This window comes from Pseudophryne corroboree, chromosome 1, assembly GCF_028390025.1.
Source record: "Pseudophryne corroboree isolate aPseCor3 chromosome 1, aPseCor3.hap2, whole genome shotgun sequence".
Classification (NCBI taxonomy): Eukaryota; Metazoa; Chordata; class Amphibia; order Anura; family Myobatrachidae; genus Pseudophryne; species Pseudophryne corroboree.
In genome coordinates, this window is record NC_086444.1 from 428133132 (window position 1) to 428147404 (window position 14273).

The window sequence follows — 14273 nt, forward strand, 5'->3', positions numbered from 1 at the left end:
CTCATGCACATGCACGCTGCTCATGCACCTGTTCCCCCATGCGTACACATACCCGCAAGTTGCGTAGGGGACGCTCCAGCGTCTCGTGCGCATGAGATGTGTATTTACGCTGGAGTTTGTGAGCGTGTAGCGTGCGACTCGATCGTAGCATATTTAACCCAAATAGTGCATTTTGTAGTTAATATTCCCCTAGACCATGTCAGCGAGTATGATTAGTTTAAACTGTTCCTGGACAGAGAGATTCCTCTTTGCATGATAGGAAGGGTCAGATAAAGGTTGAAAGGTGGTGTCTAGTATCCAGCTGTAGGGTATTTGAAGGGTAACATTCCGATGTTAGTTAGGAAAGGATCGCTCGCTCCTGCGTATAGTTATGTACAGAAGTAGATTATGAACATTAACTGTATTTGCTGTAAATTACACATGCGGCGGGAATCCTGAGGATACCTCCCACCAGAGCAGTTGGGGAAAGACACAGCCCACCTGTTCAAATCCTCCTATGACCTTTGCTGTAATGTACAGACACATCCCTGTGTCCAATGAACAATGAGATTACAGGTACCATTGTATTGTGAATGTATGTTGTGTATATAAAGACCACTGTTGCCTGGCCAGACACAAGACTCTGAAGGCTTTCTACCCTAATAGCTGAGCACTGGATTCCAGGTCGCGCTTGTGAAACATCCCCACGTATGTATATTCTCTGTAGCCATTGTTCGCCATTGTTCGTCTTATTCTCTGTTATTCTGTTAGATTTCTGTGTTAGCTTGTAGTGTATAACTTGTACTGTTTTTCCCCTTTTTCTCTGAATAATCCACGGCAGTGTTAGAGCTGCTGTGGTTTTAACTAAACCCGGTGTTGTGTTTTCACTTTCTTGCAAAGGGCTCTCTTAGCGTCTCAATCGCTCAAACAGCATACACGTTGTTAAGGTTTTTAAGCGTTACATCATTACAGTATTTGACTACTAAGGTTTAGAGTATAAGCATATTCTTACTGTGTTTTATTAACAAGATTTAAGGGTTATCAACTGTGTGTGCGCCCGCTGTGTGTATTCCGTACACTCAGCGCAGCGTGTGTACGCCAAGTGCTTACCATGTGCGGGACTCTGTACGCAAATAGCGTACAAAGTGCGTAGCACGTGCACGTGGTCTAGCGACCATAGCGGCTCCACGGAAATAGTGTATAGCTTTATGTTTGAAGATAATAATTGACATTATCAATTGGGTGCTCGTCCGGGATACTCATATCCGCAGCCTAGCAGGACAAGGCAGACTATTATCTATCAGCAAAGGGCGGGAAGGTAGTATCCCCTGTTAGCCGTTTTGTGGTCGGGGATACATTAGTGCTGATTAGATAAGCGTCTGCTCCGCTTGGTTTGAAGGGATGCTGGTGGGATCCGAAAGGTAAGAACGTAAAGCTATTGTTTGGTTTTAAATCTGTTAAATTTCTGTTTGGTGCCAACTGCGCACGCAACACACGTAACACACGCACACACCTGTATTTCATTAGTGTATTTTCGCATATCTACCCTCTTGTTTGCCATTAGCATTGATCACGTGCTGAGAAATTTGTTGCTATTCAGTTAAAAGTAAAGAGTAATATTTAAGGGAGTAATTGTAAAACACACACGCAGCCTGACCCAGTTATAAAGGTTTATACAGGAGATACTGTGTGGTGTTATAGTTGATTATAGTTGAATATCGTTTACATTTATAGAAGCGTGTTATTTGTGTTACTGCGGGCGTATCCGGCCTTTGTACACGTGTCTCGGACAGCGTGCGAGACTGCGTACGCAACTCAAAGGCCTACACACGTGGCGTATATTACGCAACGTGCGTACAGATACGCTCACTAAATACAAATCACACGATAGCATTGTTTTAGTTTAGGCGATACGGTAGCCACGCGATAATAGCACAAATTTGTTCAGTTTCCAAAATTTTAGTTTAAAAGATCTTTCTCTTATTGCATCACCTCTGGGATTATCCTGTTTCACCTGAATGAAAGTAATTTTCTGTACAGAAAAATCGAAGTGTATATGAGTGAGCAAGAGTGAGTGTGCAAACAATAAAGTTTTTGGACCCAAGGGAAGTCAGGATCCCGTAGGAGAGTACACCAGGTGAGTGGACACTTGGTGGCGTGGGACTGGCTTGCTCACGTTAACATTGTATAAGAGTATAAAGGAGCAAGGTAGCAATCAGCAGACCAAAAGGTTGGCGAAGTCAGAAATCCGCTGACCAGGTCAAGCGAAGCTCTGAAAACCCTGGCCTGAGAAAGGTCAGAGGTAGAGAGTGCAGCCCCGGGGGTTTGCGTAGTACCCATATAGGCCCGTTTTGAGAATACGCTCTGGCTGAGGTTTCGCAGCCTAAACAACCGATTCCGTTGGTCGTGCAGCGGATAAGTAATAGTTACTTATACGCAGTGCGACTGTACTGCACGTTACTGTGTGCATTAGTTAGTTCACCTTGATACCCATTACGCAATTTGCGTACAATCGCGGGGTCATAGACGCTAATTGTACACGTAACGTGATTTGTGTAACAGGTTTTTTTTATTTTAAGGGAGTTTCGCTGGTCACTCAGGAAATCTCCAACAACTGATATTTACTGGGAGGGGTAGCATACTCCCACACGCTCTCAGTAAATAGAGGTTACACAGGAGCCCGAGGTTGGGTACGACCAGCACTGGGCACAGTGTTCGGTGTATTGGCCAGCAGGGGCGTCGTTGGGTGAGAGCACTCGGAGAACTTTCACCGTTGCCTTATATTGAGTAAATTGGTTTTTGTAGGAATTCGCTGAGAAGGCAATACCTGCAAAGAATGGGGGCCAGTTGCTCAAGTAAGGGACGATCAACCAGGGTTCAGGTTGATATTCCGCGGCCCAAAGGGTCGGCGAGGTACATAATGTGTGAGAAATATGGATCACACGCAGAGGTCTTATGCAATGAGTGGGAACGTATGACTGTGGACAATAGGGAACCGTTCCCTAGGGTAGGCAGTTTTAATACTGAGGTGTTGCAAAATCTAAGGAGAAGGATATGTCTGATAAAATCCAAGACACAAAGGATTAGACATTATGATTATTTACAGTTATGGCAACAGGAAGGTGAGATACAACGGGGATTAGCTCAAGCAGCTAGTTCCAACCATAGCAGGAAACTGATAGCAACAGCACCACCACCACCATACATAACAGGAGAGAAAATGGCTACAGAGAATGGCATACTGGTATACAATAAAAGTGCACTTATTAAATGTATTAATGGTGATAAGAGTAAAGTAGATAAGTGTATTGATCCTAATGCTAACCCGTGCAAGTTGTATCCCATCTTAAACTTCCCTCAGGACTGCGACCAAGAAGATGAGCCCAGCACGATATCGGCACTCTCTTAAGCAGTCACCATACAAAATACTCAAGTGGGCACGGCCCAACCAGTAAGAGCAGTAGCAAAGGCCCCTAGTGGAGGGACAGGTGAGGTCGTGTCCACAGATGGACTTACCCCAAGAGACTGCGTTCCGGGTTTTCCTGTTGACCCTGTTGTTGACCAGAGCAGTCTATTTCGGTGAGAGTACCAGAGAGGTCGAGAAAGGATCTGGAATGGGTTCTGATGACAAGGACGGATTCGTAGAATTCCAAGAGCAACACAATCACCGAGCAAAGGCGAGTATCAGAAAACGATCTGGTAGTCATGACCCTAGGAGACATTGTAAAGGATTGTTAGCTGAGGAAAATTGTATCTGTAGGAATTGTGAAAACATAGTTGAGGACGGGTGCATCCAGAGACGTCAGTCCAGCCTTAATATCAACATGGACCGTCATCCATTGAGTGACTATCACTCATTAGTGGGTAGGGTTTTAAACCAAACGGAATGCTGGGTGTGCTCACAAGTACCTCAAGGTCAGAGCAAGTCAGGACTAGTGCCATACTCTTTAACAATAGATGAGGTACTTGAATTAAGGGGTGGGAGACCGGTGGACAAGAAATTTAATATTTCTAGGCCTCCTAGTTTAAAGCTCCACCAATATCATGTGGATAGGTCTTTAGTATGTTTTAACATTTCCAATCCCCGAAAGCCGGGAAATTGGGAAGTGACATGGAACAACCAAACCATGGCATTTTCGCACAGAGCCGATAGAATGCCCGTAGACTCAGAACTTATACGCCAAATAGCCAATGGTGGGAGATATTTTCAGTATAGGTGCACTCTAGGAAGTAGGACCCTGCGGGTTGGAGAAGTATCTCCAGGATACTGTGCGCATATTATACAGCCTGACACTTGTACTGAACAGATGAGAAAGTTAGGGATAGGATTTTTCACCTGGAAGGTTTGCAATATGGTGATGTCATATTCTGTCCCATATGTCCTCCTTGATGATGCATATTTCATATGTGGGAGGAAGGCGTATAAGTGGGTTGCCCCAAACTCAGAGGGATTGTGTTACATTGGAAGAGTGTTGCCAGAAGTAATGACCATTACCCATGATAAGATGAAAGACGTTCACCGCAATGCTCAAGCTCCTTACACTCACACTCACTACGAACACATTGTTAAGAGACACCTTATAGATAGGACAGAGCACGCAGCCTCTGATTTGATCCACGAATCCATGGGGATTCAATTTCTACTCACGTTAGATATCACCCATACCGCCAGAGGAGTTATAAATTTTAGGTATATTAATGCGCTAGCGAACCTGATAGACAATATCACCGAGATGTATGATGACACCTTCAGGTATACTGGGAGGGAATTGCAAGCTTACAAAACGGAACTGATCCAGCACAGGATGGTTCTCAATTACATCACAGCGGTGACAGGCGGGTATTGTGTCACCCTAGCAACTCAGTATGGTGTGAAGTGCTGTACATATATCACAAACAGCACCGATGACCCAACCAAGGTCATAGATCAAAAGATGGACGATATCTTGCAATTGAAGTGGAAGTTCCGAAGGAGACACAACCTTACCCTTACTGTTGTGAGTAATGAACTGACAGGCTGGGTTTCATGGTTGAACCCACGAAATTGGTTCTCAGGTATAGGAGAATGGGCTCAAAATGTTATCGTGAATGTAGGGAAATTTCTCCTTTGTATCCTGGGAGTTGTCATAATGATTGGTTTGATATTTAGATGTGTTCGGATTTTAATGCATTGCAAGCGCAGTACCAGAGTGATGAGTTTGAGGAGCGAAGGCATTGTTACAACAACTGGTTTAATTTATGACCCATCAATCGAGACAAAGTTGTGATAAGACGTGATTCCACGGTCCGTTTCTTTCACCCGTTTCTCCTTTGTTTTTCTCCAAGGTAAAAAGACATCCACTCGGAAGAAGATTTTGATGCACATTTCTACAGACCTTTGATGAACATTTCTACAGACCTTTGATGATCTTTTTTCACAGACTTTGCGAGACACTTTAGAGACTTTAACTTTCTATGGACACTTGAAAAAACTTTGCTTATCACCCACAGCAAAGATACACCTATCCGGACACGACTTCGACAGACATCCAAGGACAATTACACACATTATCATATGAATGTATTTATAACACATGTTTCTTATCTTCATCTCTACGATCTTCAGGTAGTGACACACATAGTCAACAGGTGATATAGGTATATATATTAGCACTCACATATTTTCCACCCCCATGTATCATCAACTAATGTGCACCCCATTTGTTGGAACAAGAGCCGAAAAGAGCTCGGTAGTGTTTGTTAGCCCAATTACAGACCCTTAATACGGGATAAGAAGGATTTAATGTATACTTCGCAATACCTCGAAGCTTATCTAGAACATGTACGGCACGATGATACATGACCCCTCAGACATGAATTTCATACATACATCCTTTTACTATCCCACTAGGTCATACATTTCCCACCTTCTCCTCTCCTCCCTCCACCCAATCATTTATAGGTATTTCATTGTATTGTATATTTTTCTGCTTAATTGTTTAGATAGTGGCAGTTATTGTTGACTGCCAAAGGGTGGACTGTCAAAGTCGAAAATATCATGATGCATACCCCTTGTACTAACCCCTCATGCACATGCACGCTGCTCGTGCACCTGTTCCCCCGTGCGTACACATACCCGCAAGTTGCGTAGGGGACGCTCCAGCGTCTCGTGCGCATGAGATGTGTATTTACGGCGGAGTTTGTGAGCGTGTAGCGTGTGACTCGATCGTAGCATATTTAACCCAAATAGTGCATTTTGTAGTTAATATTCCCTAGACCATGTCAGCGAGTATGATTAGTTTAAACTGTTCCTGGACAGAGAGATTCCTCTTTGCATGATAGGAAGGGTCAGATAAAGGTTGAAAGGTGGTGTCTAGTATCCAGCTGTAGGGTATTTGAAGGGTAACATTCCGATGTTAGTTAGGAAAGGATCGCTCGCTCCTGCGTATAGTTATGTACAGAAGTAGATTATGAACATTAACTGTATTTGCTGTAAATTACACATGCGGCGGGAATCCTGAGGATACCTCCCACCAGAGCAGTTGGGGAAAGACACAGCCCACCTGTTCAAATTCACCTATGACCTTTGCTGTAATGTAGAGACACATCCCTGTGTCCAATGAACAATGAGATTACAGGTACCATTGTATTGTGAATGTATGTTGTGTATATAAAGACCACTGTTGCCTGGCCAGACACAAGACTCTGAAGGCTTTCTACCCTAATAGCTGAGCACTGGATTCCAGGTCGCGGTTGCGAAACATCCCCACGTATGTATATTCTCTGTAGCCATTGTTCGTCTTATTCTCTGTTATTCTGTTAGATTTCTGTGTTAGCTTGTAGTGTATAATTTGTACTGTTTTTCCCCTTTTTCGCTGAATAATCCACGGCAGTGTTAGAGCTGCTGTGGTTTTAACCAAAGCCGGTGTTGTGTTTTCACTTTCCTGCAAAGGGCTCTCTTAGCGTCTCAATCGCTCAAACAGCATACACATTGTTAAGGTTTTTAAGCGTTACATCATTACAGTATTTGACTACTAAGGTTTAGAGTATAAGCATATTCTTACTGTGTTTTATTAACAAGGTTTAAGGGTTATCAACTGTGTGTGCGCCCGCTGTGTGTATTCCGTACACTCAGCGCAGCGTGTGTATGCCAAGTGCGTACCACGTGCGGGACTCTGTACGCAAATAGCGTACAAAGTGCGTAGCACGTGCACGTGGTCTAGCGACCATAGCGGCTCCACGGAAATAGTGTATAGCTTTATGTTCGAAGATAATAATTGACATTATCATATAGAATACGAATCTTGCGAGAATCCGACAGCGGGATGATGACGTTCGGGCGCGTTCGGGTTAACCGAGCAAGGCGGGAAGATCCGAGGCTGCCTCAGAACCGTGTAAAATAGGTGAAGTTTGGGGGGGTTCGGATCTCGGAGAACCGAACCTGCTCATCTCTAATAAATACATTACAGATAATGAATTTGGATATAAAAATGAACAATTACAAACAAGTAACACTATTTGAAAGCAAATTTAATCAACATGCTTTTGCTGTGAGGTAAAGCAGAGAGTGGAAGAATGGGGCGGGCACATAAACTGTAAATTGAAAGTGTTCAGATTAGGGAATATTCATTATCCTTTATTTGTCACAATTTCTACACTCCGGTGACATTCAGCAAACTCTGAAAATGCTTTATTTATTATTTATTTACTTTCAGAGTTTGAAAGTGAAACTGTTAAACATCCTGAGATGGGGAACAGCCCCCAAATCTCTTCACAGGCTGCTGTTTACATCGCAGCTTGTGCAGCAGAGGGATAGGGAGGGAGTAGGGGAGGTGCGGACGCACCACGATCTCTGCAGCCGAATGTCCCGGAGTGGGATGTGTGTATGTGAAGGAGGGCTGTGGCTACAGTGTGACCTAGCAGCCACATAAATAAAATGCCGGTGAAAAGGGAGGGGCACAGTTGCAGTGACCTCTGCAGGGGTGACGGGGCAAAGGCTACTGCAGTGCTCACCTCTGGGCTGACAGTCTAGGCAGGGGAAATGAGGGGACCGCGGCTGAGTGCTCACCTCCACAGTCGGGCAGATACGGAACTGTAAATCCCGGCGGGGGAGGGGGCTGCTCACCTCACAAGTCCTGTGCATCTGGGGAGCCAGGGGGAGGTGAGAAGCCTGCATGCGGATGCTGGCTGGGGGGAGAAGTGGATGTAAGGGAAGGGGGGGACCGATGCAGCCTGTCTTCAAGCTGTGCATGTGCAGTGTGAGGCAGCAGTAGGAAAAATACAAGTTTTCCGAAAAGCTGCTTCACAAAAGGGGCAATTTTTCGGAAGTCATAATTTTATAAGGGAGGTTTCATGAAAATTGGAAACATTCTGAAATGGAAAATAAGAATTGATAACTAAATATTCTCATTTCACAATTTTTCCATGATGAATATTCCCCTAGCTCATTTACGATCAATACATTGTTGCATTTTCTCTAATATCTGTGGTTTGCTCAGCTGCACATTTAATTTTGACAATTGCAGAATCTCTTTCAGCTCAGATTCATCGTATGAAAGATTGCTGGTAGGATACTTTTCCCTCAGTTCACGTACTTTACCTGTAAATAAAGAAAGGTGTGTAAAACAATTTGCCAATGCTGCAAAAGGATATAGTAGTGATAAAGCAATCTAATGATATGTTTTTGTATGATCTTAAATTCTTTACATTCATTGAACTTTCTCATATTTACCTCCCAGTGGGTATCACTTTCAAAGTGGAAAAAATGAGTGTTCACAGCATACTGAGTTTTGCTCAAATACTCCATATGCCTGTTTAGTGGCATATCTGCATTCTGGCCATGATACTGAGATGAGCGCAATGATGATTGTATTCATTTTATTGCCACTGAACATGCATGTAAGTTGCACTGTGCATATGCCTCGATGATCTTGACAAGGGGGTTGCAGTGAGGATTTATTCACAAAGTGAATAAGATGGTGCATTATAAAGGTAACGGGGAAGTAGAGACTCAAAGGTAAGTGTGCTGTGACCATTCATATGAACATTCAGGGATGTATGTAACATATGTGCATGGCTGTAGGTGTCCGGGGATCGGCAGCGCTGTGTGTCTTCCAGCCACCGTTGAACCCGGGATGCTGCATTCGGCTCCACTCTCCTTCAAAGCCCGCCCCCGACTTTGAAGGAGCGTGAAAACTAGCCAATGGGAACCTGGGGGTGGGCTTAGCAGGAGGTGTTATGCTGAATGCTGAGTCCCAGTTCAGTGGTGGCTGTAAGAAGACATGCAGTGCTGCCAATTCCCGGACACCTGCAGCTAGCACATGTGATACATACATCCCTGCATGTATGCTCATATGTGCTATCCTGCTCCCCCCTGCACTATGTGGTGTGAGCTGCAGCCACCACTGGTTGTGACCATTTCAGGGGTGTGACACAGCCTGAGACTGCAACCCTGATTCAATAAACTTGGCTTTGTCATCTTATTTCTGACAGACATGCTCGAGACCATAGAGTTACATTCAGGGTTGTTTCTAGACAATTTGGCTCCCAGTGCGAACAGCCAAAAATGCACCCTCACCCACATGCATTGCCTTTGGGGTGTGTGCAAATAAAAAGGGTGTGGGTCCACCTCAATGGGCATGCCCTTGCTGCAAGGGGCATGGTCTTGCAGTAAAAGACTACTTTACACCCTAGTTTTGCATACTGCACTCCCAGACATTGGCCACCAGAGGAAACAAAAAGTTCCTGATTCATGCCCATTACATTATTTTGTAATTTTTCCTCCTTATAGTAAAGTCCCTTAAACACTTTACACAACACCATAATGCCCCTTACACATTATGCACCACACCGTAATGACCCTTAAACATTATACCACACACCAAAATACCACTTACACATTATGCCACACACCATAAAGCCTCTTATGACATTAAGTGCCCATTAACACCATATTATGCCCCACACAAATAGTGCCTTTTGCACCATATTATTTTTGCCCAATACAATAGTGCCCCTGACATCATGCTATGCCCACACAGTAATGCCCCTTATAAATTATACCCCTACCTGCTTATTGTCAGGGGTTAAATGTAGCATGCCAGCATCTAGTTTGTACGCACCCCCATCCCTTCCAAAATGGCCATTGTCTACTCTTGCAACCTTCACAACTGTTTTCTCTCATGCAGCATATATTTTGGGAGGGACATTTTCACAGTATTCTATGCAGCCAGTCAGACTGCAAACAATACTGCACACGCTAGCCATGGGCCGGTGCCCCGTCTGACCCTAGAAACGGCCCTCTGTGGAACAAGCCATGTTGCAATGGAAGCTTGGGGCCCCATACAGTGATCTCTCTGGGGCCCCCTCAGATGATATATATATCATCTGAGGGGCCCCAGATTTTTATATATATATATATATATATATATATATTTATAAAAAATAAATGTGTGTGTATTTATTTATTAAAGCGCAACAGAATTTGCAACATATAAGAAACTGGTAAAAATAAGAATTTACTTACCGATAATTCTATTTCTCGTAGTCCGTAGTGGATGCTGGGGACTCCGTCAGGACCATGGGGAATAGCGGCTCCGCAGGAGACAGGGCACAAAAGTAAAAGCTTTAGGATCAGGTGGTGTGCACTGGCTCCTCCCCCTATGACCCTCCTCCAAGCCTCAGTTAGGATACTGTGCCCGGACGAGCGTACACAATAAGGAAGGATTTTGAATCCCGGGTAAGACTCATACCAGCCACACCAATCACACTGTACAACCTGTGATCTGAACCCAGTTAACAGCATGATAACAGCGGAGCCTCTGAAAAGATGGCTCACAACAATAATAACCCGATTTTTGTAACAATAACTATGTACAAGTATTGCAGACAATCCGCACTTGGGATGGGCGCCCAGCATCCACTACGGACTACGAGAAATAGAATTATCGGTAAGTAAATTCTTATTTTCTCTGACGTCCTAAGTGGATGCTGGGGACTCCGTCAGGACCATGGGGATTATACCAAAGCTCCCAAACGGGCGGGAGAGTGCGGATGACTCTGCAGCACCGAGTGAGAGAACTCCAGGTCCTCCTCAGCCAGGGTGTGCCCCTGACCAAGTAGCAGCTCGGCAAAGTTGTAAAGCCGAGACCCCTCGGGCAGCCGCCCAAGATGAGCCCACCTTCCTTGTGGAATGGGCATTTACATATTTTGGCTGTGGCAGGCCTGCCACAGAATGTGCAAGCTGAATTGTACTACACATCCAACTAGCAATCGTCTGCTTAGAAGCAAGAGCACCCAGTTTGTTGGGTGCATACAGGATAACAGCAAGTCAGTTTTCCTGACTCCAGCCGTCCTGGAAACCTATATTTTCAGGGCCCTGACAACATCTAGCAACTTGGAGTCCTCCAAGTCCCTAGTAGCCGCAGGTACCACAATAAGCTGGTTCAGGTGAAACGCTGACACCACCTTAGGGAGAAACTGGGGACGAGTCCGCAGCTCTGCCCTGTCCGAATGGACAATCAGATATGGGCTTTTGTGAGACAAAGCCGCCAATTCTGACACTCGCCTGGCCGAGGCCAGGGCCAACATCATGGTCACTTTCCATGTGAGATATTTCAAATCCACAGATTTGAGCGGTTTAAACCAATGTGATTTGAGGAATCCCAGAACTACGTTGAGATCCCACAGTGCCACTGGAGGCACAAAAGGGGGTTGTATATGCAGTACTCCCTTGACAAACTTCTGGACTTCAGGAACTGAAGCCAATTCTTTCTGGAAGAAAATCGACAGGGCCGAAATTTGAACCTTAATGGACCCCAATTTGAGGCCCATAGACACTCCTGTTTGCAGGAAATGCAGGAATCGACCGAGTTGAAATTTCTTCGTGGGGCCTTCCTGGCCTCACACCACGCAACATATTTTCGCCACATGTGGTGATAATGTTGTGCGGTCACCTCCTTCCTGGCTTTGACCAGGGTAGGAATGACCTCTTCCGGAATGCCTTTTTCCCTTAGGATCCGGCGTTCAACCGCCATGCCGTCAAACGCAGCCGCGGTAAGTCTTGGAACAGACATGGTACTTGCTGAAGCAAGTCCCTTCTTAGCGGCAGAGGCCATGAATCCTCTGTGAGCATCTCTTGAAGTTCCGGGTACCAAGTCCTTCTTGGCCAATCCGGAGCCACGAGTATAGTTCTTACTCCTCTACGTCTTATAATTCTCAGTACCTTAGGTATTAGAAGCAGAGGAGGGAACACATACACCGACTGGTACACCCACGGTGTTACCAGAACGTCCACAGCTATTGCCTGAGGGTCTCTTGACCTGGCGCAATACCTGTCCAATTTTGTTCAGGCGGGACGCCATCATGTCCACCTTTGGTCTTTCCCAACGGTTCACAATCATGTGGAAGACTTCCCGATGAAGTCCCCACTCTCCCGGGTGGAGGTCGTGCTGAGGAAGTCTGCTTCCCAGTTGTCCACTCCCGGAATGAACACTGCTGACAGTGCTAACACATGATTTTCCGCCCAGCGAAGAATCCTTGCAGTTTCTGCCATTGCCCTCCTGCTTCTTGTGCCGCCCAGTCTGTTTACGTGGGCGACTGCCGTGATGTTGTCCCACTGGATCAATACCGGCTGACCTTGAAGCAGAGGTCTTGCTAAGCTTAGAGCATTGTAAATTGCTCTTAGCTCCAGTATATTTATGTGGAGAGAAGTCTCCAGACTTGATCACACTCCCTGGAAATTTTTTCCTTGTGTGACTGCTCCCCAGCCTTTCAGGCTGGCATCCGTGGTCACCAGGATCCAGTCCTGAATGCCGAATCTGTGGCCCTTTAGTAGATGAGCACTCTGCAGCCACCACAGAAGAGACACCCTTGTCCTTGGAGACAGGGTTATCCGCTGATGCATCTGAAGATGCGATCCGGACCATTTTTCCAGCAGATCCCACTGAAAAGTTCTTGCGTGAAATCTGCCGAATGGAATCGCTTCGTAAGAAGCCACCATTTTTCCCAGGACCCTTGTGCAATGATGCACTGACACTTTTCCTGGTTTTAGGAGGTTCCTGACTAGCTCGGATAACTCCCTGGCTTTCTCCTCCGGGAGAAACACCTTTTTCTGGACTGTGTCCAGAATCATCCCTAGGAACAGCAGACGTGTCGTCGGAGACAGCTGCGATTTTGGAATATTTAGAATCCACCCGTGCTGTCGTAGAACTACTTGAGATAGTGCTACTCCGACCTCCAACTGTTCTCTGGACCTTGCCCTTATCAGGAGATCGTCCAAGTAAGGGATAATTAAGACGCCTTTTCTTTGAAGAAGAATCATCATTTCGGCCATTACCTTGGTAAAGACCCGGGGTGCCGTGGACAATCCAAACGGCAGCGTCTGAAACTGATAGTGACAGTTTTGTACCACGAACCTGAGGTACCCTTGGTGAGAAGGGCAAATTGGGACATGGAGGTAAGCATCCTTGATGTCCAGGGACACCATATAGTCCCCTTCTTCCTGGTTCGCTATCACTGCTCTGAGTGACTCCATCTTGATTTGAACCTTTGTATGTAAGTGTTCAAATATTTCAGATTTAGAATAGGTCTCACCGAGCCGTCTGGCTTCAGTACCACAATATAGTGTGGAATAATACCCCTTTCCTTGTTGTAGGAGGGGTACTTTGATTATCACCTGCTGGGAATACAGCTTGTGAATTGTTTCCAATACTGCCTCCCTGTCGGAGGGAGACGTTGGTAAAGCAGACTTCAGGAACCTGCGAGGGGGAGACGTCTCGAATTTCCAATCTGTACCCCTGGGATACTACTTGTAGGATCCAGGGGTCCACTTGCGAGTGAGCCCACTGCGCGCTGAAACTCTTGAGACGACCCCCCACCGCAGCTGAGTCCGCTTGTACGGCCCCAGCGTCATGCTGAGGACTTGGCAAAAGCGGTGGAGGGCTTCTGTTCCTGGGAATGGGCTGCCTGCTGCAGTCTTCTTCCCTTTCCTCTATCCCTGGGCAGATATGACTGGCCTTTTGCCTGCTTGCCCTTATGGGGACGAAAGGACTGAGGCTGAAAAGACGGTGTCTTTTTCTGCTGAGATGTGACTTGGGGTAAAAAAGGTGGATTTTCCAGCTGTTGCCGTGGCCACCAGGTCCGATGGACCGACCCCAAATAACTCCTCCCCTTTATACGGCAATACTTCCATGTGCCGTTTGGAATCTGCATCACCTGACCACTGTCGTGTCCATAAACATCTTCTGGCAGATATGGACATCGCACTTACTCTTGATGCCAGAGTGCAAATATCCCTCTGTGCATCTCGCATATAT

General features: G+C 45.7%; 1 protein-coding gene across 6 annotated transcripts in view; it reads right to left on the bottom strand.

The window, feature by feature from the left end:
- Positions 1–7467: 7467 nt before the first annotated feature.
- Positions 7468–14273, bottom strand: part of PLA2G4C (phospholipase A2 group IVC) — a 179967-nt gene continuing 173161 nt past the window's right edge. For all 6 annotated transcript variants that reach the window (XM_063913458.1, XM_063913461.1, XM_063913460.1 and 3 more), the window contains one exon: positions 7468–8557. In XM_063913458.1, coding sequence (XP_063769528.1) covers positions 8403–8557 — 155 coding nt within the window. In that variant the 3' untranslated portion in view covers positions 7468–8402. The remainder of the gene's footprint in view (positions 8558–14273) is intronic.